General features: G+C 51.8%; 1 protein-coding gene across 5 annotated transcripts in view; it reads left to right on the forward strand.

The window, feature by feature from the left end:
• Positions 1-23,708, forward strand: part of PLXNA4 (plexin A4) — a 502,572-nt gene that overhangs the window by 87,443 nt on the left and 391,421 nt on the right. For all 5 annotated transcript variants that reach the window (XM_021078941.1, XM_021078938.1, XM_021078940.1 and 2 more), the window contains one exon: positions 21,057-22,314. In XM_021078941.1, coding sequence (XP_020934600.1) covers positions 21,130-22,314 — 1,185 coding nt within the window. In that variant the 5' untranslated portion in view covers positions 21,057-21,129. The remainder of the gene's footprint in view (positions 1-21,056; positions 22,315-23,708) is intronic.

Raw genomic sequence — 23,708 nt, forward strand, 5'->3', positions numbered from 1 at the left:
TTGATTTGTAGTGCTTTCTGGCCATACTCTTCTTATAGGAATCTTTTAAAACCACTTGCCCATTTTTGAAAACACCAGATTGTTAAACTAAAATAATGCTGCAAGTCACAAATCTTAGTCGCCACAGATATGCAGCAATATCTTGCAAATACTGCTGGCTAATTAAGGTGTGAGGGGACCACATCAGTTTCTGGGTATCGTAAGAGCCCTACTCTGCCCTGTGGACACCTGCTGTCCCCTGCAGGACACAGACATATCAGCCCATAGGCATGCCGGTTCTATGTCTCGAATATTAGTAGAGCCATTATCTTTCATTCCTTTGAGAGAAAAACATAGATAAATAGAAATTCTAGTATTTTTGTTCCACATTTCCTTAATTTGGAGACCACTAAAATAAAAGATCTTCCATGCCAGCCAACCCAGTATCTGTCCCATTTGCTGTGACTCCTGGCTGTTCTCACTCTGAACACCCATCTTTCTTCCTTTGTCCTCTCCGCATCCCCTTTCCCCACTGCTGTGTCTGCACACACACATGCACACTCATATGTATTTCCATGGGGATGTCCCTCGCAGCCAGGCTCTCGCCTCTGTGCTGTGGTGGGGATGCAGGCATAGGCCATGCTTCTCTCTCCTGGAAGAGGAGATGCTCCTTCTTTACGGGGACTCCTGCTGCAGAAGTGAGTCTCATGGTGGGAGGAAGTAGTTGGCCAGGTGGCCTGTGGCAGGTTAGTTGGGGAGCCCTGGATAAGGGTCAGGGCAGAGCTAGAACTGCCGGTGGATCTTGCTGGGTTTCCCCGTCCCAGCCAAGAAGCAGAGAGTAGCATTGCATCATGCTGTAGCTTCCTCTTTACTGGCATTTTCTTCTAAGCAGGGTCAGTCCTGGGAGTCATCGCAGAGCAGCCATTCTGTTTCCCAGCCTCTTTCTTCACTGCGCTCTCCCCCCCCCCCCCCCATCAAGGAAGGTTCCTTTGATGCTTCTGTTGCTGGGTGATTTGCCAAAGCAAGCAAACAAATAAAGCCCCTTAATCTGTCCTTTAGAACAGCCTCACAGGGGTCTGGTTCTGCAGGCACTGGGCCCAAACCAGAGTTCTGGGGTCCCAAGATGATGTGGCCTTGTCCATGCTGTTGGGTTGGTCTGGGGTGGTGGCACCGAGGCTGCCAGAGGCGGGCAGTGAGTGGAGGGGAGGGGAGGTGCTGGCAGCAGATGGGGAAGGGAGCCTGCAGCCCGTGTGTGGGAGAAGCCCCTGGACACCACTGAGTCTGAACCCCCCGAGGTGGGCAGGGCGGCTGCAGCTTCATAGACTGCAGAACGCAAGGAGAACAGAGGCCCAGAGGCATCAAATGAGAGAAAAATAGTTTTCTTGTGAAGCCAAGGTTTTTTGTTTTAAGTAAGCACAAGGGACCCCTGATGTGGAAGGGAATCTTTGAATTATTGGAAGATGCTTTGGGGGTGGAAAACTGGGCTGAGGCCGGCCTCTGTGGATTTGGGGGAACGCTTTGAACAGAGGTGCCTGGAGACCCTCCTCAAAAGCTCAGCGACTGGCTTACAGGACAAGTTAAATCTTTTCATGTTGGAGGCCTTGCACCCATCTGGTTCCTGAATTTATGTCCTGTGTTAGGATTTGGTTACCTTTGATGGGGCTGAGAGCACTCGGAGGGACATTCTAGGGTCCATTTAAGGTTGCATGAAACGGACCTTATGTCCTTCCAACTCCTCTTAGGCACGTGCACTCTGCTGAGTGCCGTGTACTGTGCATTGGACTCTACATGAGAAGCATATCTTCACCTCTGAAGGGCTTATGGTGCCAAGTGACTACAAGGATAAACATCATGGCAGGTGCAAAGTAGAAAGTGATAAGCTCTCATATTCGCTTTGGAAATTCAGGGAAGGAGAGAGTTTCCTTTGGCTTGGAGGTTAGGAGGGATTTGCGCTGGCGGTCACCAGTTACTCAGGCTGCCTCGTTGCGACCTCACTGCAATCTAGAGGACACATCCTACTCTCATCCCTATTTCATGGTTGAGGAAACCGAGGCCTAAAGGGAATAAGTAATTTGTCCAAGGTCAAATTGTAAGTGTAGAGACAGAGAGGAAGGAAGAGAAGGGACTCTCAGGCAGAGGGAACATGGGCTTATGGATCATTGGTAGAGCTTCTTTGGTGAGATGTCTTGTCAAGTCATTTGTCCATCTTTAAAACTGGGTTGTTTGTCTTGTTGTTGCTGAGTTGTAGGTCTTGGTATTTTCTTGGTACCAGACCTTATTAGATGTATGATAATTGAGTATGTTTTCTTCCCATTCCATAGGTTGTCCTTTTTAGTTTATTTTTGAGGAATTCAGTTTATTGAGGTATAATTGATAGAGCATAAATTGCCTACTTATGCAGTTCAGAGTTTTGCCATGTGTAAACACCTGTGAAACAATCACCACAAATAAGGTAATATACATAGCCATCACCTTCGAAAGTTTCCTAATGACCCTTTGTAATTCCTTCTTCCTGCCTTTATTCTCTCTGTTAAAAGCAATGCTCTAAATACCCTGGTGTTGATACTAAAGCATAAAGGGCCGATGCATAAACTGGGACTCAGGAGCCCAGACTCCTAGTGTTCTGGCTCTATGGTTGGTGAATGCTGGTGTCCCAGCCCAGCGGCATGGGCTGTTGGCGGTTCTCATCTACTCTGGCTGCACGTGATTATTCCTTTTTTAAAAAAGCAACATTTGAATAATTATTTTACAATTAATTTTGAATAATTATTGCTTTAAAAAAATACTGGTGTCTATCCTACATCTTTTGAGTGAGGGTTTCCAGGGGTAGGATCCAGGTGTCTGTGCTTTTTGAAAAGCTCCCCCAATGATTCTGATGCACAGGATGTTGAGAAGATTTCCAATACAGACTTCTTATCCAAAATTCCATGGTTTGCATATCAATTTGTATTTTTCATATTGATTTCATTTCACGCTCAAAAACACCATGAGGTAGGTAAGAAAAATGGACCTTGTTCAAATCTCTAGAGTGGATAAGGGACCTGAGTGGGTTTAAGGTAGAGGGGGACTGGGAGAAAGCTTGTGTTTCCCATATTCCCCGCAACTGCTGTTGAACAAGGTGACATCAACGCACAGGGAGCCGGTGGCTCCCAGGGTGGGATACCATGGACCAGGGTCTGCCTTTGCCAGCATATCCAGAGACAGACAGATTCTCAGCACTAATTCACTCTAATTCTCTGGGACATTGATCTTTAAGGTAGAATACCACCTTATTCATTGCAGTGGAGTCTGTTGCTAGCTAGTTCATGGAAGCATCAGTTGCTCTCCTTGGCACCTGTCTTGGCCTTCATGGAAGCCAGGTATCATGGAGAGCACGTCTGCCACCTGAAGGTTTACTGGACGAATCAGCGAGAGGCTTTCAGTTTTTGTGAACGGAATCCAATGCTGGGGTGAAGGATAAGTGAATGATCATCTCACATGAGAAGACCGCAAGTCGGTGCCTCCGGACTTGGGTCTTTTGTCGGCTCAACATCATCGTCCCCCGGGTGCTTTCTTCTCTCTGCTCAGCCATGGCGGGTATAGGGGTGATGGCCCCCCTCGGTCAGGAGAGGCCTGCAGCCATTGACGGCACCGAGTGTGGTGGGAAGATAAGGAGGAAGGGGCCGCTGCTCCAAGGGACGTCCCCAGAGGCTTCCCATTTGGTCCAATGGGCCAGGTTTGAGTCTCGCGGCTGTTCCAAAACTCATCACTGGCAGGAGGAGGGAGACCTCCACGATTGGCTTCATCCAGTCATGGTTACCGGTGGGGCTGGGAATCACCGGCTTCTTCCGGTCGAGAGTGGCCTCCTTCTGAGGTGGGGCTGCATGGGGAGGGTGTGCCCCTGAATAAAGTTGGGGGCTATACCATCAAGAAAGCGTTTTTTTTGGGGGGGGTCAGCTTGCTCATTGGGAGAACGTGGATTTGGAACAAGGAGGCTGGTGTTTTTGAGAACCAGGTCACCTGTGCCGTGAAGATGCCTGAGAACCAACTGCTGTCCCTCTGCAGAGCGCGCCTCCCGGAGGGTGAGCCCCGCACATGTGTCCGGCGGTCTCCACCGCTCGCTCTCCTCTCCCTGGTTGGTATGAAATGAAAACCCAGCAGCTCTTGCTGTTTGGCTCTGCACTCCAGGCTGACCACCCCGAGTTGGCTAATGCCTTTTTTATTCAGACGGTTGAGGTTTCTGCCGTCTTGACTTATCTCCTCGTCTACGGGAAGAAACCATGTCACCCTGAGTGGGCTTTGGTCCCCTGCCCTTTTAGCAGTGATTTGGGAACACCTTTCCGCCATAAGGTGGCTTCTGCAGATATCTGGCACTTCCATGAGGACGTCTTGATTGTTACTCAATTAGTTCTCAGAAAGCAACCTTATCTTCTTGTTGCAGGGGCTTCTTTTTATAGCCTGTGTGCACAGACTCCATCAGCTACCTCCCAGGGCTGTTTGAAGATGCTGTTCAGATCAGCACCGAGGGGGCACCTGGGCGGAGGTTGAATGTGGTACCTGGGCAATATGCTGGCATGGGGGTTGGTTTGGGCAAACACAAACATGACCGTGATGTGGTCGGGTGTCAATTCAGGTGGGAATACGGGTCATTGGTCGGTTGCCTCATCGATCTTCACAGGCTGCGCATTTTGCCTCATTGATTTTTCACTGCCGACTGAATCTTGTTCATCTTTCACTTAGAGATTGCTTCATTTCTTTTCAATTCATTTTTTTCTGGGCCTGTTTGACACTTTACCACATGGCATTATCCTTCCTTGTGGTGGATGCTGATCAGCCCTTTCCGGGGACAGTCTCTGACCTTTGCAAAGGCCTTTAGCCTCCCTGAGCCTCTATTTCCTCATCTGTTAAATAGAGGGATAATTCCTGCCCAGAGCATCTAGAAGTTGGGCAGGCAGGTGTGTATCTGGGAGAGTCGCTCCTGAGAGGTGGCGGCAAGATTGGCTCAGTCAGGGAACAGTGGCCTTGCTCCGACTTGGCCTTGGGGGAGGGATCTCCACGGGGGGGAGGGCCGTGAGGTCCTGCAGTCTCAGCTCTTGCCCAGACTTTGGGATTTCTCTAGCTAATCATGGCAGTTTCAGCCACATTGGCTCCCGAGGATGGGATGCATCTTCCTTAGAAGCTCAGCCCAAGAATGGATTTACAACTGCCCATTAATATCTAATAGCACAGTTGAGACAAGGCTGGACATTTTAACAGGACATTGCCTGGGGCCTGGGGGTCATAAAAGGAAAAGAAATAGAGTTACTGAAACAAGCCAATGTGCTTTCCAAGTTAGGGTTTATTTCACTTCGTTAGTAGATGAAGCCCCGGTTTAATACCTACTGTGCTACCATGACCACTGTCCTTTTTTGACTCCTGGCTAGACCTTAGAGACCCTCTAACATTTAGGCTTAAAGACTGAGGCCCAGAGAGGAATGGGCTTCCCCCTCTCCTGCTGGGAAGGTGTGTCATCAGTCAACCCACTGGGGGAGCCACCTGTTACCTGGGTGGCTGATGCCATGATGACACGCGGAGTGGAATAAGGTAGACACACAGGACAAGTCCTGTGTGATTCCACTTATATGAGGTGCCTGGAGTAGTCAGAGTCATAGAGACAGAAAGTAGAATGTTCATTGCCAGGGATCTAGGGGGAGAGAGGTTTGGGGAATTAGTGTTTAATGGGTACAGAGTTTCAGTTTGGGATGATGGAAAAGGTTTGGAGACGGACGGCAGCAATGGTTGCACAACAATATGAATATGCTTAATGGCACTGAACCCACAGTGATTGAAATGGTTATGTCCCTTTTAGGTAGAGTCTAAAGAATAATGCAATGAATTTATTTACAGAACAGAAATAGACTCACAGACAAACAAAATAGACTTATGGCTACCAAAGGGGAAGGGGGGGGCTGATAAATTAGGAGTTTGGGATTAGCAGATACCCACACTGTATATAAAATAGATAAACAGCAAGGACCTACTGTACAGCACGGGAAACTACACTTCGAAACTTATAATAAACCATGATGGAAAAGAAATATAAATACATACACATATATAACTTTGCTGTACACCTGAAACTAACACAACACTGCCAACCAACCATAGTTCAATTTTAAAAAGGACAGAATGGTTAACTTGGTACATTTTTATGTTTTGTAGCTTGTACCATATATTTTTTTAAAGTTAATATTAAAAAGCTTTGTTCTTAGTCTGCGTTCTTTTAACTTCAGTCTGATTTCTTTCAGCCCTTCACTGGTTTGCACAAGAGGGTGCCCAGGGTGCCGTTTATAACTTGTGTAACATGTATGACTGGAGCTGAATATCCCTTGCCATTTCCACTCTTTTAATGGTATTAATTTTGGCTATAAATTTATGAGGTTTACAAAGTAGTCCGCACTTCCCAGGCATTTGCAATTTCCCTTTAGTAAAACTGAAACTTTGATGTGCTAGTTTTTCTTTCACAAAAAAAAATAAGCGTAAAACGCTAGGTCCCTTAGGAAAATATTTTCATTGGCATCACCTTCTTCCAGCCGAGGTCCCTTGGTGCAGCCTCAAGCCAGGGCCCGGATGCCTCAGGGGCTTTCTTCAGGCTTAGGTTCAGATCTTAGCCTCCCTTCATATTAGGTATTGAGAACCAGTGGCTTATGTGGAAGGGAAGAAGACCATTAGCCCCTCTTGGAGCATTCACATGAGATGCTTGTTGCAGACCACATAGCTGGCTTCTGTGAAAGCTACTCCCTGCTCCCATTGCTTTCTGCCTCAGCCCAGCTGGCTGTGCACCCAGCCTTGACCCTTGCTGCCCCCACCTGAGCTCTTGACGTCTTTGCTCCCTGCCCTGTTCCTCCCTCCTCTTCCCATATCAGTAAAATGGCACCACCATCCATCCAGGTGCTCAAGCCAAACTCGGGGAGGTATTAGAAATTCTCCTCCCTGGCTCCACTCTTGTTTCCATATTCACCAGGAAGCCCTATTGGAGCAGTGAGGCCCCTGCTTTCACCCTCATCACCTGGTCCAGCCAGCATCACCCCACAAGGACTCTCTGCAGGTCTCCTGTTCCACCTACAAACAATTCTCCACCCAGAGCCAGACTGAGTTTGTCAGTGACAAACCTGACCATGTCACTTCCTTGCTTTAAACCTTTTCATGGCTTTCCATACTATTTAGCATGAAATTCCCATTCCATCCCATGGATTTGAATGTCCTCTGTCATCTGTCCCCTGCCTTTCCCTCGGACCCCATTGCTCACACACCTCTGCTCACCCCGTGCCTTCCGGCCACTCAGCCTTCTGCCTCTTCGTTGCCGAGTCTGCCCCCTCCTCAGAGTCTCTGCACTTACTCTGCCTTAGGCCTAGAATGCTCTTTCCCCACAGCATTGCAGAGCTGGCTCATCCTTGTCATTTGTTTAGGCCCCCTGCAAGCATCACCCCAGAGACACCTCCCCTGGACTCCAGCTAGGGAACACCCCGCCCCGCATCTACTCGGTAGTAAATGACTATCCTTCTTCTTCTTCTTTTTAAGGACTTACTCTATCTGAAAATAACTATTTCATTGTCTGTCTTCTCCCTGTGAAATGTAAGGTCTGGGACAAAAAAGATCTTTTTGTCTTATTCACTGTGCGCCCTTGAAACCTGGGTTCCTGGTATGAAGCAGAAGCTGAATAAGTGTTGCTTAGTGAACACAGGAATGACCTGGGTTACCCCCTCTGCTTGTTACTTGGCCCCTTATATCATTTCTTGGCCATCGAGAACTTGTCCAGTTGTGTCTTCCTTGGGTTGAAGGAAAGTGTCCTCTGTCACATGCAGGCTCTCAAGGCCTTTGGAGGTGATGACGGTGCAAAATAGTTAGTTTTTATACTCTAAAGGGCTAGGGGGATAGTTCCCATCGTGGCTCTGTGGAAACGAATCTGACTAGTAACCAGGAGCACACAGGTTCAATCCCTGGCCTCACTCAGTGGATTAAGGATCCACTGTTGCCGTGACCTCTGGTGTAGGTTGCAGAAGCGGCTTGGATCCCAAGTGGCTGTGGCTGTGGTGTAGGCTGGTGGCTGCAGCTCCAATTTACCCCCTAGCCTGGGAACCTCCATATGCCGTGGGTGTGGCCCTTAAAAAAAAAAAGACAATAAATAAATGGCTAGGGGGCCTTCCTCTCCTCCCAGTGAACCAGTATGCATTGGTCTTGGGGTCTTCTAGACTTTTCTCTCCTCCAGCTTTTGATGTATAATCTTCAGTGATGCATCTGATAGGTGGCCTTGTTTACTGGGAGGTGCTGGATCTGTCAGAGGATGAGTTGTGGACACATGAAGAGCAGAGCTTTGGGCAACTTACTGAAATTCTCTGAGTCTCGGTGTCCCCATCTGGATGATAACCATCATGGGTTGGGTGGGGGTGGAGATTAGTTTTGGAGTCTTGAGTGTTGATTGCATAGGAAGGAGCCTGTGGAAGGCAAGGTGTAACACACAGATGAGAGGTGGTGGCAGTGGAACTTCAGGCTGTGTAAGAGGAGGAAGCACCGGAGTTGGCAGGCGTTTTCCTCTCTGCGTGGAGCATTGCGTGTTTCCATCCACTGAGTGATGCACAGAGCAGACTCAGAAGAGCTGCCAAGTCTATGTCAGGGCCTCCTGGGTTGTACAGTGGATCCAACCCTCTGTCACATCTTGGGTCCATCTCCTAGACTCTTGTGCTCCCAGTGACACCACTTCTGGGAAGGTCCTGAAAGGAGGTGTCAGCAGCATCCAAAATAATTCCTTGGAGTTCCCATTATGGCTCAGTGGTAATGAACCAGTCTAGTATCCATGAGGACACGGTTCAATCCCTGGCCTTGCTCAGTGGGTTAAGGACCCGGTGTTGTCTTGAGCTATAGTGTAGATCGCAGATTGGGCTCGGATCTGGCATGGCTGTGGCTGTGGTGTAGGCCAGGAGCTGTAGCTCCCGATACGACCCCTAGCCTGGGAACCTCCATATGCCACAGGTGCAGCCCTGAAAAGCAAAGCAAAACAAAACAAAACGGCTCCTCCCTCTACCTGGCCTTGCTCCTGGCCCTGCACGACCATTCCCCTTCTGTGTTCTTGTCACTTGGAGAAGAAGGAGGGCACGACCAAGCCATGGGGAGCAATGGGAGGGACCCAGTCCCATCAGGAGTGCTGGCGAGAGGGCCGGCGTTGAGGTGGGGGCAGAGGTGGACTCATTGAGGACCACGCTGTGTGGCCCCTTTACAGTGATGGGCACCGGGGAAAATGGTCGTGGATGGTCATCACCATTCTGTGCCTCATTTGAGAACGGGTGGCAGGATGGGGGTTCAGACTTACCATGTCTTGCTCGTATGTTGCTGGTGTAAGTACAGAATAGAGCGAGGTCTCAGCAGAGTGGAGTGGAAGGGGCAGGGGCGACGGAGTTGGGAAATAGGCCTGTGTTAGTTAACTGAGAATCATTGCTGGAAACTTCAGTCTCCTTGGTCCTTTGATTCCAAGGCATGTGCCCAGCAGGTGGAAGAGGCAGGATGACAGGCTGGCACAGGTCCCCACTGCTAGGGACCCAAACACTTAAACACATGGGAATAAGAAGGAGGTGGGTTGAGAACCACCTCCTTAGGGAGAACGATGTATTATACTAGTGTTACTTGATCAATACTAAATATTTTTAAAATTCAGTGTTGTCATGGTGATGGAAGTTATTTCCAAACTTTAAGATATAACATACCCATGGAGTTCCCGTCGTGGCGCAGTGGTTAACGAATCCGACTAGGAACCATGAGGTTGCGGGTTCGATCCCTGGCCCCACTCAGTGGGTTAACGATCCGGCGTTGCTGTGAGCTGCGGTGTAGGTTGCAGACGCGGCTCGGATCCAGAGTTGCTGTGGCTCTGGCATAGGCCGGGGGCTGCAGCTCCGATTAGACCCCTAGCCTGGGAACCTCCATATGCCGTGGGAGCGGCCCAAGAAATAGCAAAAAGACAGAAAAAAAAAAAGATATAACATACCCTATTCTGCTACCCCCTTACATATTGCAGGTAATAGTGCCCAGACTTTGTTGCAGTCAATTCTGCACCTAATTTTTTTTGGCTGCACCCGCAGCATATGAATATTCCCAGTCCAGGGACTGAATCTACACCACAGCAGCAACCCAAGCCGCCGCAGTGACAATGCCTTATCCCGCTGCACCACAAGAGAACTCCCTGAACATTTTTTTTTTAAAGAGTGAATATAGCTCCATTCGGCTTCCGGCTGCAGGGGAGATTTCTGCCAAGATTTGCGACATGCAGCTGAAATATGTTTTGTATTTTATGAGCTTTGGCTCATCGTGGAATTAAATAGCACTAATTACATGAATATAGACCAGCAAGGGAGACAACTGTTCACTTCCTGATTTTCCTGGTAATTGAAAGAGAAAGGGAGGAGGTTGAAGGACAAGGGAGGGACTGGGGAGAGAGCCCTCCCACTAGACACTAGATGACATCCGAGGTGCTGTCACTGGGCCCAAATGTGCCCCACCTAGCCAGCTCCCTCACTGTTTGCTGTTTGATGGAATCACCGGCTTCCCTGCCTGAAGACTCTGTGGGCTGGAAGGTGGGAGGCTGGCTGCGGGAAGCAGGTCTGCTCTGATGCCAGTGATGGGGGCTGGGGGGTGCTATTTGGGGAGCAGAGTGGTATCTGGGGGAGATGCTGAGAGCAAGGACATGAGCCCAGTGGACTCCCAGCTGGGTCCCCCGGCACCCTGCACCTAGCAGCCCTTCCAAACCTATCGACTTTTTAATTTTTTTGTTAGAAAAGCGTAGTTAGAGATTTCTGGCAGACTAAAGAAGGAAATTGCCATTGCTTTTCAAATTTCTTCTCTCGCTAAAGATAGGCAATGAAATGGGCGAGATCCCCTCCTCGTGGGATGTCGCTTGAGCCCTCCAGTGGGTGGGGGAGCTTCAGGGATTGGGGGCCTCCTGCTGATTCTTCACTCAGCTATCTAAAGTCGGGGTCCTCCGAGGCTGCAAGCAGTGAGGGCCCCTCCTGGAAGGGTTCACTTGGCCCCTAGGATCTGACTCAGTGAATGGGTCAATGCCTGAGCTGACAAAGTGTGTCCTGCTCCCACAGTCCTTATCGAGGGAGAGAAAAAATAGGTCCCAGGAGTGTGCGGGAGGCTGGTTTCCCAGCAGAGGTCCCGCATTCTCTGGGGGCAGGCGGGGGGACTTGGCCGCACTGGGCTCTCCCAAGGCACCTCGCCATCTAGATTCTGGCCACCAAAAAGCCAATTTAAGCAAAGATGCAAAAAGACTCGAGCGAGAGACTTCAGCCCCAGCCTTTTGCTTCGCAGCGAACACCACCACTGGGCTGTGACCCGCACCGTTTCCTGGCTCTGCCGCAAAGGCCATTTGCGGCGCCCTCCCCACGTCCGCGACAGCCGGTATTCTGTGAAGCCCAGCTCGCTTCACTCTCGCTTCCCCCAGATTTAAGCCCAAGAAGAAACATGATGATTTCCCTTGACTCACCACCCTATTTCCAAAAACACCATTTTACAGACGGGGACACCGAAGCATCGAGGATGCAGGACCGTGGTCAGTGAGGGGGACCATTCCTGACTCTGAAGCATCCTCTGTGATTCAGAGAGAGGAGGCTCTTATGGGTGCCTTTGGCTGGGCTACCATGTCAGCCGCTATGAACTAAGAACTAAGACTATCCCGCCTCTTCACTCAGCCATGGCAGGAGAGAAGGGCCTTCAGAGAGAGGCGCTTGTTAGCATGAAAGCCACGTGATGCCAGGCTGGGTGTCCAGGGAGAGAAAGCGGTGAGGTTCAGGACACGGGGGGAGCAGGTGGCTGGGAGGGCAGCCGAGTGCCTCCCTTTTTTTTGCATTTTTCTTTTTAAATTCTTTATTAAAGTGTAGATGACCTACAGTGTTCCTTCCATTTCTGCTGTACGGCAAAGTGACCCAGTCACACATATATATACAATTTTTTTTTTATACCGTGGGTTAGTAAGGATCTGGCGTTGCTGTGGCTGTGGTGTAGGCTGGCAGCTGTAGCTCCGGTTGAAGTGCTAGCCTGGGAACCTCCATATGCCAGAGGTGTGGCCCTGAAAAGCAAAACCTTCTTTTTTGTCCATGAGCCTCCTTTCCAGATGAAGATCAGTCTGCAAAAGCAATCCTTCAACCCGCTTTGCCCCAGGCCATATGCCCGAGACAGGATTACATACGCTGCCAGCGTATGGTGGACCCCAGGCCCCTTCTCTGTGACTCGAATGTCCACCCAGGTCTTGGAGGAGCAAAATTGACAATGGATGTTCCATATGCCACAGCTTTGGTGTGTCTTGAGCACCTTCTCATGATTGTGCCTTTGTCTCTGTGCATCCAGAGGCCAGTGGGACCGTCAGGAGAAACTGGAGCCAGTCACCCGAGACAGGGCATTTCTCGTGGGCTGGGCCAAGGGCTGGGGTGGGAGAGAGTGACCACAGGGACGCCAGGTCATCCAAGGCGTCTGACCCTCAGTCCCCACTGAGGCCCGCCTGTTTCTTTAAATGAGACGCTGCTATTGAGAGTGCTGTGTTTTTAAAGCCTCACAGCCAGACTCGGAGTAAAGAGAGTCATTGCTTAGCGACTCCCCCGCCCGAGCACAGGCCTGGAATATAAAGGGCTGCCGCGCTGTAATAATGGCCTTCCATCTAGGGCTGCCTGGGCTAGAGCTCCCACTCGGCTCTGCCGGGAATGCCAGACTAGGCCAGGGAAAGGTGGTTCTGCACCCTGGGGGGCTCCCTCAAGGCCAAGGACGGGGAGGCCTGGGGGAGGGGAAACCATAGACGGGGGCCTCAGGGGTCCAGCGCAGACCTAATCTCTGAATGGGGAGGGCTGGCTGGCTCACCCTCCTGCAGAAGCTTCTTCCAGGCTGGTTGCAAAGGCTCTGTCCATGGTGATGGCATTCCCCGGCCCTCTAAATGGGGAAGTGAGGATTAAGAGCCCTGCGTAGCTGCACTTGGTGCTGAATTTCCCGGGGACTCGACTGGTTGCCTGGCGGCTGGACTCTGAGCTTGTGCCTGGCTCCCCGTGGCTCCCTCGTCCCCGTCCCCATCGTTTATGCCCTTCTCCAGCCCCTTTCCCTGACCACTGATGTCGCATTTCTCATTACTCGAAAGAACAGAAGCAGAGGGAAAGTAGAATGGAGGGATTGGCTCCTGGGCTGGTGACCTGGCCCGGCTGTGGCTGCCTCCTCGTCTTGTGCTGGGGTGTGGCCAGGCTCACCTTCTGCACTTGGGACTGGCCAAGGACAGCACTGTGACCTCCTCCTGGGAGGACACTTACTTCGACTTGATCTTTCCCCGAGTGCTTGTGGTGGATTGCACTACGACACCCACACCCCCGGGGACGTGTTCCTCTTATGAATGGGGCCCTCGTTTTGGAGACATCGGCCAGAAGGCGGAGTGGCAGCGCAGGGCAGGACCTGGCGGTGAAACCCACCGGGGGCTGCATGCCCCTCGTGGTTTCAGGAGGCAGGCACAGATGTTCCGTGTAAAGATAATTCTCCAGGAAAAGAAAGAAAACCACAATCCATGGCTCCTACTCCTGGAAACCCAGAGTTTAAAGTGAGAAATGCAGACAGGAAAAAAATACCGGTTACTGGCTGGGGATGTTCTGAATGCACAGATTACGGATTGGAGGAGGAATCTAAAAAAAGCCCTTTGTCCATTTTGCTGACTTGGATCAATGGCTGGCTGGTGTTTCTTGGATGAAACAGAAAGGAGACCCGTGCTGCGTGCCTGGTCTCCGCGTTGCCCTTAGCTGCTTCGAAAGGACCGCTGAGGAACATGAGGGTTTTTCTCCCCATCGATGCTGGCACGGCCACCTCCCATGTCTCTGGGTGACCTGCCGTCTGGCTTTGGGAACAAGGGGAGTACTGACACCTAAAGAGGACTTTTGCTGGGGTGTGCCTGATGTGGTATGAGGAACGGGGCCCCCAGGTGCCCAGCTCGGGTTGGAATCTGGTTCTGTACACAGCGTGCTGGCTGTGTCTCTGCTTCTGTTCGTTTTGGTGGTGGCGCTGCTGGTGCATGCAAGTCCCCCCTTTCAGAGCCTTGTTCCAGTGGTGGTTTATTTCTTGTCTGTCCTGGATGTCTCTGGTTGGTGGATAGGTCCCCACCGTCTTGCAGGGCCCCAGAACCCTCTTTGTCCAGCTGGTGAAAGAATCTGGAGAGAAAACACGTCTAGTTCCTACCTGCTTTGGTGTGGAAGGGACATCATCACACTTCTTCCCCCTTCACGGGCGTATGCAGAAGGCGCGTATTTCTGGCTCATGTACCTGGAAAGTGTAAGCATAGAGGTGGCCTCAGTGCATGTGATCTGGACATCTCTGTGATGTCACCAGGACCTGGGACTCAGCTCTGCGCTCCTAATACTTGGCTTCCTTTGCTTCAGGCCCCCGCCTCCGCCCATTATAAGACGGGGCCTGCGGTTCCTAAACCCAGCTCTCTTGAAGCCCATATCCAATGGAAATTCAGAGAACCCTTCTCTGAACCAGTCACTGCGTCTTGCCCCTGCCCTGTGCTGATTGGTTTGGGTCTGGGTCATGTGCCCTCCCTTGATCCAGGGATGGAGCCAATTTCCCCAGAAGCTTTTGGGCTGAGAGGGGGTGAAGGGGTGGATCCCCAGAGGATAAATAAATGGTACCACAAACAACAGGTGTCTACTCTCTCTAACTATGTCTTTCAATTTTAAAAAACCCTGACTGTTAAGGTTCTCCAGAGAAACAGAAACAACATCACACACACTTACACGCACACACACACACACACATATATATATGGATGTGTATACATACCAGAGAAATATATACATATAATATATATAAGTATACATATAAGAAAATTTATATGTGTATACACACACATACACATATATAACAGAAACATGGGGAGAGAGAGAGAGAGCTAGAGAAACAGATTTATTCTAAGGAATTAGGTCATGCAATTATGGAGGCCCCAAGTCCAAAATCAGCAGGGCAGGTCCGCAGACTGGAAACTCAGAGGAGAGCCCGTGTCATAGTTTTCAGTCCAAAGGCATCTGCTGCAGAATTCACTCTCCAGGAGGCCAGGCTTTTGTTGTGTTGAGTTTTCCACTGATTACATGGCCTCACACTTACCTTATCGGGGGGGTGGGGGGGAAGAGTCTGCTTCACTTGAAGTCCTCCCCTGATCTAAATGTTAATCTCCTCCCAAAACACTCCCACAGAAACGTCCAGAATAATGTTTGAGCACAGAGCTGGGCACCGTGCAGGGAGTGTGATGGCACTGTACCATCACACTGACTGACAGTAAGAAGTGTGTCAGGCATACAAATATGTGGCTGAAACAAAAGCCTCCCTAAAGTCTCCTCCTTCCTACATAGTCTTATTTTTCTCTTCTATTTTATTTCATTAAAAAAAAAAAAAAAAAGCACATGGGGAGTTCCTGTCGTGGCTTAATGGTAACAAACCTGACTAATACCCATAAGGATGTGGGTTCGATCCCTGGCCTTGCTCCCTGGGGTAAGGATCCGGCGTTGCCGTGAGCTGTGGTGTAGTTTCAGACACGGCTTGGATCCCTTTTTGCTGGGGCTGTGGTGTAGGCTGGCAGCTGTAGCTTCGGCTTGACCCCTAGCTTGGGAACCTCCTATGCCATGGGTGCGGCCCTAAAAAGACAAAAAAAAAAAAAAAAAAAAAAGCACATGGGACCGACCTGCTCAGTTGGTTTATAGACTCATGATGGGCTGTGACTTGTCTTTTGAAGCATCATTTTCTGGATGTTCTGTTATCCCCTAGCACAGGTCCTCAGAAGCAGGTGTCTGTGCAGAGGGCCAGGGAAGGTACCGGTGCCTGAAGAGGGTCCCGAAGAGATTTCCAAGTCCCACCGTGAGTGAGGGGGACCCTAGCCAGGACCTGTACCTGCTCATGCCTCCATAGAGGACGTAGACTTACAAACACCTCTCCTCCCTGAAAGGGTGCCGGGCGCTGTACAGTCAGAGCGAGGTGATGCACATGAAAACACTCTGTCAAGGCTAAAGTCGCTTTGTGAGGTAGCTGCTATTTTAAACTCCTCTGTACTAACTTTCTTCTCTGCCACTCAGCAATCTGAGAGGATGATGCTATTTCTTGAAAATTAGTGTGAGCTCTTCACCGCTCGCCACGTCAAACAAAGCCTCAATTTCTTTCATCGAAATGATGATCAGCTTCTAAAAATGAGTCCCATCTCCCCGGAGACGACTGTGAATTAAAATTTGATTTCCAAGAAGGGGAAACGGCAGTGTGTTTGGGTGTGATTCAGAGCCTTTCAGTTCTGTTTTCTGGCCCCTGTCCCACCCGAGCTCGTTCAGGGAGTCCTTCAGGGCCCTCTCGGGGTGACTCCGTCACATTACTTGTCCTGAAGAGTCAGAGGTGGGTGGAAGGCTACCTGCAATGCGTGGTTTTAAAACCGGCTAAAAGATGGCCCCAGAGAGAAATGGGGGCTGGGGCCTGGAATAGCGATGAGGGTTTCCCAGTTTGAGGCCTCACTTATGAGGATTGATATCCTGGAGCAGAAACCACTGGGCAAGTCCAGCTTGGCCAGGACCGAACAGCCTCAGGCAGCCCTGGGGGCAGCATGAGCAACTTGCCCACCCGTGGGTCTGGGGTGGGAGGGCTGCAGTTGGCTCACCCCCGTGGTGCCCCGTGGGGTCCCTGGAAAGGCAAGCCAGAGCCCACACCCTTGCTAGTTCCCCTTTCCTTCCATTTCTCTGAGATGTTTTCTAATCAGTCCCTTTCGTGGTTTGTAAAATGAGAGACTGCTTATTCCTATCACACGTTATTGTTTTCTACAGGCTCCCGCCTCTCCAGGCGAGGTAATTTCACCGTCCCCAGATGAGGGTGACAAGTGTTTGAGATGCATAACTGTGTCTCATTTCAGTGCCTAATAGAAGACAGAGGATGAGCCCTGCCACCTTTCTGCTCAGTAAATTTATAATTACAGACTTCCTCGTCTCGCTTCTTGCAGACAAGAGAGCCATTGATGGGCTTGTGGGTCCCGTGAGTGTGTACAGTAAGACAGGGGTGTGGCAGGCACACTTTCCTGGTCCTCGAAAGCAGGTTCTAATCCAAGGCCTGCGGGAAGTTCCTCCCAAGCGTCGGTGGCTGAGACCTGACTTGCACCTGCCTGTCTGGAATGAGGATGACCAGACCTGCTGAAATCGGGTGCTTGGCCTCGATGTTCTGAGAGCTGAGTCAGCCAGCAGAACATCTGATCCCCAAGGAGTAGGTGCCTCCAGACGAAGGCCAGGGAGCCGATGCTGAAGTCCAGGTAAAGGCAGAGGCTGAGCCTCAGGTGGACCGGAAGTCCTGAGATTTGAGCCTACTCCCACCCTCGCTTTGAACTCACCGTGTGACCGCCTGCAAGTCATTTAACTTCTGTGATCACAGCTCCTTGTCTCTAAAATCAGGGATTGGGAATCGTCGAAATGGATCGTCTCTTTCAGATCGAAAACTTCTAGATTCTTCTCTGATATTTAGATGTGCATGCACAGGCAATTCACGATGAACCGACCTGAGCCCTCTTAGGGCTACCAGAGATGGTGCCATCACGTGCCTTTCTATCCTAATCCTTTTGATCTTATGTCAGTCTTGTCAACCACAGCATCTCTTTTTTCCCAACTCTCATTTAAGAGGCGCTTACTCTGGGCTAGGAGAGGACCTGTGCCGGGCACTTTTCCATCAGGAATGCTCTTAGGGGTAAATAGTTATATTCACCTGATGAGCATTCCCTGCCAGGTTGTGCCCTGGGGGGTCCCAGGGGCTCTGCTTTCCTCCTATGGAGCTGATGGTGGTACCGCTGGGCGCTGTCCTGGGATTTCTGTGTGTGAGGATTTACCAGGATTAAAACGGGCTCCCAAGGGCTCTGGAATGTGTGTGAAAGAGGGCGAGTTTTGCAGCGATGCGAGTCTGGGTTTCTGCCACTTAGGAGCCATAAGCTCTTGCAGAGCTGGTTTCCTCACCTGAAAAGCAGGTCAAACCCTCCCGACCCCAGCGAATAGCAGTCTGATGAGTGAGTAATGGCTCTGGGGCCTGGGGTACAGTAAACGGTGCACAGACACTGCTGCCCCTCGTCCTTGTCTCCAGCCCCTCTTCCTGCCAGTCAGAAAAGAGTTTTTGAGACTCCACTCCGTGGCCAGGTGTGGGTCTACACCATAAGCACGGAGCCCCAGGCCTTGGTTCTAAAGTCAGTTCTTTCGGCAAAGGCTGATTTCACAGGAGCACAGAGGCTCCTCTCTGGGAGTGGGGACTGAACTCTCCTCCTTGAAGTTTCTGCCTTCAGTACCATGCACTTTATTTTATTTTATTATTTTATTTTATTTTATTTATTTATTTAATTTTTTTTGTCTTTTCAGGGCTGCGCCCACGGCATATGGAGGTTCCTAGGCTAGGGGTTCAATGGGAGCTGCAGCTGCCGGCCTACCCCACAGCTGCTGGCCTACACCACAGCTCATGGCAATGCTGGATTCTTAACCCACTGAGTGAGGCCAGGAATCAAACCCGTGTCTTCATGGATTCTAGTCAGGTTCATTACCGCTGAGCTACGACGGGAACTCCAGCACAGCGTATTTTAATTTCAGTCTCCCAGGGACGTCCTGACAAGGTCCTGGCTCCCTTCTGGCCCCGTCTCCTCCTGACCCTCAGGAGCCGTGCCCTCTGGACTGACTCCTCCGGGCCTGCACCCTGGTTGAAACGGCCTTGCTGTGGCTCCGTGGACCCCTCCCACTGAGGCCCTTCCCTTCCAGCCCTGCATGTCCTCTCAAAGTCATGGCTCACCCCAAATGCCCTCAGCTCCCCAAGGCCTCCGCAGCCCTCTCCTTGCCCCTTCACCCCAGGGTAGAGGTCAGCTGTCCTTGCCTGAGCTCCCAAAGTCTCTCATGTAACATTTCCCCATCCGAGTGACTGGCTTCTGACGGGGTGTCTGCCCCCGACTCGGGGTTCTTGGAGGGCCTGGTCCAGCCTGAGCCATCCTTGGATCCTGTTTGGAGTGTCCCCTGAGCATATGTTGGCCACGAGGGGGAAGAGATGACGGCTCTCGATTGAGAGGACCGCTGCAGTCATGGGCACGCTGTCTGCCGGAGTTTCTCTCCTCTGATGTTTTCTTAGGAAGACCTGGGGTTTCCCCTGGGACTTGAGCCAGCAGTGTTGAGTCTCTGCTCGGCTTTCTTCTTTTTTTTTTTTTTTTTTTGTCTTTTTTGTTGTTGTTGTTGTTGTTGGTATTTCTTGGGCCGCTCCTGAGGCATATGGAGGTTCCCAGGCTAGGGGTTGAATCAGAGCTGTAGCCACCAGCCTACGCCAGAGCCACAGCAACGCGGGATCCGAGCTGCGTCTGGAACCTACACCACAGCTCACGGCAACGCCGGATCATTAACCCACTGAGCAAGGGCAGGGACCGAACCCGCAACCTCATGGTTCCTAGTCAGATTCGTTAACCACTGCGCCACGACGGGAACTCCCGGCTTTCTTCTTTCCTCTTGGTTTCCGTCTAACCTGGCCTGCTCCCTGCTTGGGGCGGTGGGGGTGGGGTTTTGTGGCTCAGCCATCCACCCCTTCCAGGCACCTCGTTTCTGAATTGCTCAGTGGGAAACGAGGGCAACCCCACAGAACTGAGATGCCCCCCAAGAAGACATAGGCCATTCCTGCCCAGATTTCTCCCGAACTGCAAGAAATACGAAACCGTCGTCTGGAAACACACCCAGAAAAGCAGCTTGAATAGAAATGAATGAGACCATTAGGATGGAAAGCTATTTTGTGCCATGGGGAGTTATTTATTTATTTACTTGACCACTTCTGAAAGCATTTGTTTTCTGCCTTTAATGAAAACCTCTTCGAGGAGGCCTCGCAGCCAAGATCTGCCTCATTAAAGTGACGTCAGGCCTCAGAGCCGGGCAGGGTACCCAGAGGACCTGGCCGCTGGCCGCGTGTGAAGGGATCCAGGATGCGGGTTGTTAATTTGGCCTCATGCACCGTCCGGCAGAGGGGAGGTGCCAAGGAGGAATTTCCTCTGCAATTGGTGCAGACCCGGGGTGCTGGGGCTGTAGCGGATGCTGCCCCCCTCAACCCCCGAGACAGGGTTGTTTGAACTAGTCTGCTGTGTATAAACAGTCACCAGTGGGCGTCCCCGTCGTCTCTGCCTGGCTGGGGTAAACTGAGATGGTTTAGCGGTCTGGCGTGAGAGCCTGTCATGGACTTGGACGGCTCTAGTTCAAGTCCTTCCCTATGGCTTTTCTCTGTGCAACTTGGACAACTCCCCTCAATGTCAAGGTGGATATGCCAATAATCCTGACTTCCTAGAAGGCAGCTAGTTAGGGCCCCAGCAGGAAATGTCGCACATGCAAATTGGGCCATTTGCACAAAGGTTAAGGGAGAGGCTCTTGAGACCAGGTCAGCCTCCTCAGAGGCAGGGCAGTGTTTGGGTAGGAACACTAAGGCTCTGTTACCCCCCAGGACCCAAGGAGGCAGGCAGGAGGTGCGTCAAAGAAGATGGGGGTGGGAGGCCCTCTACATGCAGCCCACAGGGGCCGCCCTCCTCCTACCGCCAGCCTTCTGCTGATTCTCCACTGGCTGCTCCTAACAGGCTCAGAGGCAGGAGCCCACAGACATACAGCCCATCCAGGTCAGCCTTCTGGGCCCAGAGAGGGGCAGAGGGCGCATCTGGAGGGGCAGATGGAAGATCCCCAGCACTGAAGAGTTTGTTCAGGTGAAATGAGGGTCTCTGGAAGGTGCTGGACGGCGGCTGAACAAAGGCAGGCATTCTGCGGTCATTGGCTGTTTACCGTCATCACGGCTGTTACCGTTGTGGCTACTGTTGCTGGTATTGTTATTAGTTGCTATTACCAGGCGCCCTCCTGCGGCTGCTGCCACCCAGCTCGGCCTGATCCACCCTGCCCCCGCCCCCTCACTGGGGAGCGGGTCCCTTGGCCCGGTTTCCCCCAGTGTCGTTCTGTTTCCTTGTGTGCAGCGTGCTTTGAGGGCCCAACCTGCCTAGCTAGGGGGTGAAACTAAGCCTCTGCCGTTGTTGTCACCCCAGGTCACCTCTTTCCTTTCTCCCGTAGAGAGCCTGCACTCCTCCCGGGACACTCTGTGCCTGTGCCAAGTGCCACCGTGCCCCAAGGCCACGTCTCTGAAATGAAAGCCATGCCTTGGAACTGGACTTGCCTGCTGTCCCATCTTCTGATGCTGGGAATGGGCTCCTCCACTCTGCTGCCCCGGCAGCCGCCCCCGCTGCCCCAGAAGCGGTCTTTTGTCACGTTCCGCGGGGAGCCCGCCGAGAGCTTCAACCACTTGGTGGTGGACGAGAGGACAGGGCACATTTACGTGGGGGCCGTCAACCGGATCTATAAGCTCTCCAGCGACCTGAAGGTCCTGGTGACCCACCAGACAGGGCCGGACGAGGACAACCCCAAGTGCTACCCGCCCCGCATTGTCCAGACGTGCAACGAGCCCCTGACGACCACCAACAATGTCAACAAGATGCTCCTCATTGACTACAAGGAGAACAGGCTGATCGCGTGTGGCAGCCTGTATCAGGGCATCTGCAAGCTCCTGAGGCTGGAGGACCTGTTCAAGCTGGGGGAGCCCTTCCACAAGAAGGAGCACTACCTGTCGGGGGTCAACGAGAGTGGCTCCGTCTTTGGGGTGATCGTCTCCTACAGCAACCTGGACGACAAGCTCTTCATTGCCACGGCCGTGGACGGGAAGCCCGAGTACTTCCCCACCATCTCCAGCCGGAAGCTGACCAAGAACTCCGAGGCGGACGGCATGTTCGCGTACGTCTTCCACGATGAGTTTGTGGCCTCGATGATCAAGATCCCGTCCGACACCTTCACCGTCATCCCCGACTTCGATATCTACTACGTCTACGGCTTCAGCAGCGGCAACTTTGTCTACTTTTTGACCCTGCAGCCCGAGATGGTGTCTCCCCCCGGCTCCACCACCAAGGAGCAGGTGTATACGTCCAAGCTCGTGAGGCTTTGCAAGGAGGACACGGCCTTCAACTCGTACGTGGAGGTGCCCATCGGCTGCGAGCGCGGCGGGGTGGAGTACCGCCTGCTGCAGGCCGCCTACCTGTCCAAAGCCGGGGCCGTGCTGGCCCAGACCCTCGGCGTCCGCCCAGAGGACGACCTCCTCTTCACCGTCTTCTCCAAAGGCCAGAAGCGGAAAATGAAATCCCTGGACGAGTCGGCCCTGTGCATCTTCATCCTGAAGCAGATCAACGACCGCATCAAGGAGCGGCTGCAGTCCTGCTACCGGGGCGAGGGCACGCTGGACCTGGCCTGGCTCAAGGTGAAGGACATTCCCTGCAGCAGCGCGGTGAGTCCGGGGCGGGCGGGCCTGGGGCCGGGGCCGGGGGTGGGGGGGTGGGGGATGGGGCAGGGTGCAGGCCTCACCCGTGGCCGCCATGGGGTGTGAATCAGCCCTTCTGGTTTGCAGATGAGATAAGAATATCCCACCTCTGGGGTCTTGCTGGATTCAGATCATCATGAGCTCAAGCCCACTGTGATTATGGCCCGGAGCCTGTCAGAGTCAGAGCGGGAGCCAGGGGTCGATTGCCTGTGTGCACTTTTCTCTATTCTGATGGGCTCACGGGCTGGAAGAGGAGGGGCTGGAATAGGCGGGCATTGGGTGCCATAGATGCTGCGGGCACCAGGCCTTGTTCAAGCTGCATTGTCATGGGCTGAGGTGTGAGACGGGTCCCCACCTTCTTACTGACCATGCCTGCAAATCACTTTCCTGGGAGCTTAGAGTAAACCCACTACTGAGAATAACGAGGAAAATCATTCCATATTTAGGGTAGACGAAAAGCTTTAGGAAAGGTATGTTTTTAACCTCTTGTGTATCTTTACGGAATGGCAAAAGAAGATCAAAAGTAGTCGGGTGAGAGTCCAGTGAATATAGAGGGGAAAATAGAGCTTGCTTAGAAAACTGTATTTATAAAGCATCTTCTGTGTGTACAGTTCCATGGGAGAGACGTGTCACAGTGTCCAGACGCAGCTGAGTGCTGGGTGACAGAAGGGCTGGAAAGAGCCGGAGGAAGGGGTGGAGGAAGGGTTGGTTTAGGAGACTTGCCCAGGGGGCCTGAGGGACAGAGTGGACCTCGGGCTGCTGGGCGACCGCAGGTGGCCCGGGTGACCCAGCCTCAGTCACTTGTGACCCATCATGAAAAGCATCTGCCTTTCTGTGGCTTGACTTCTGTTCATCTTTACGGTGTTTTTTCTTCTGGATCATTCTTCACGTGACTTGGAAGGTCGAGCTGTTGGCATCTTCTATGGCCTATGTCACTCTCCTTTCCCTTTTTCTTTGTTGTTGTCCTTTTGAAAAATTATGAGCCTTGGTTGAGGAAATCTATCCGTTCATCTTAATGTAGGGAGAAGAAAGGACACTTTAGGCATCAGGTAGCAATTTGCATTTGCATGGATGTGATTCTTGACTCCTAGTCAAACCTCGGAGGAATGCCATGGTAGGAGAATGTATTTGGATTGATCTAAGAGATGCAAGTTGCCCTCCACCAAGTGTGGCTGGCTGCCAAGCGGAGCTCAGAGGGCACTGGTACCCCAGCCCCACCCCTGCCCCCAGCATGTGAGGAGGCCATTCCTCAGGGCATTGGGATTTGGGGTGCGGGCAAGGGAGAGGGAGGAGAAAGGAGGAACTCACTTGTGACCCAGAGTTTGTCTTTGGCGCCCTGGCATTTTGGTTCAGGCTGTTTT

The sequence above is a fragment of the Sus scrofa genome, chromosome 18, assembly GCF_000003025.6.
Source record: "Sus scrofa isolate TJ Tabasco breed Duroc chromosome 18, Sscrofa11.1, whole genome shotgun sequence".
Lineage (NCBI taxonomy): Eukaryota > Metazoa > Chordata > Mammalia > Artiodactyla > Suidae > Sus > Sus scrofa.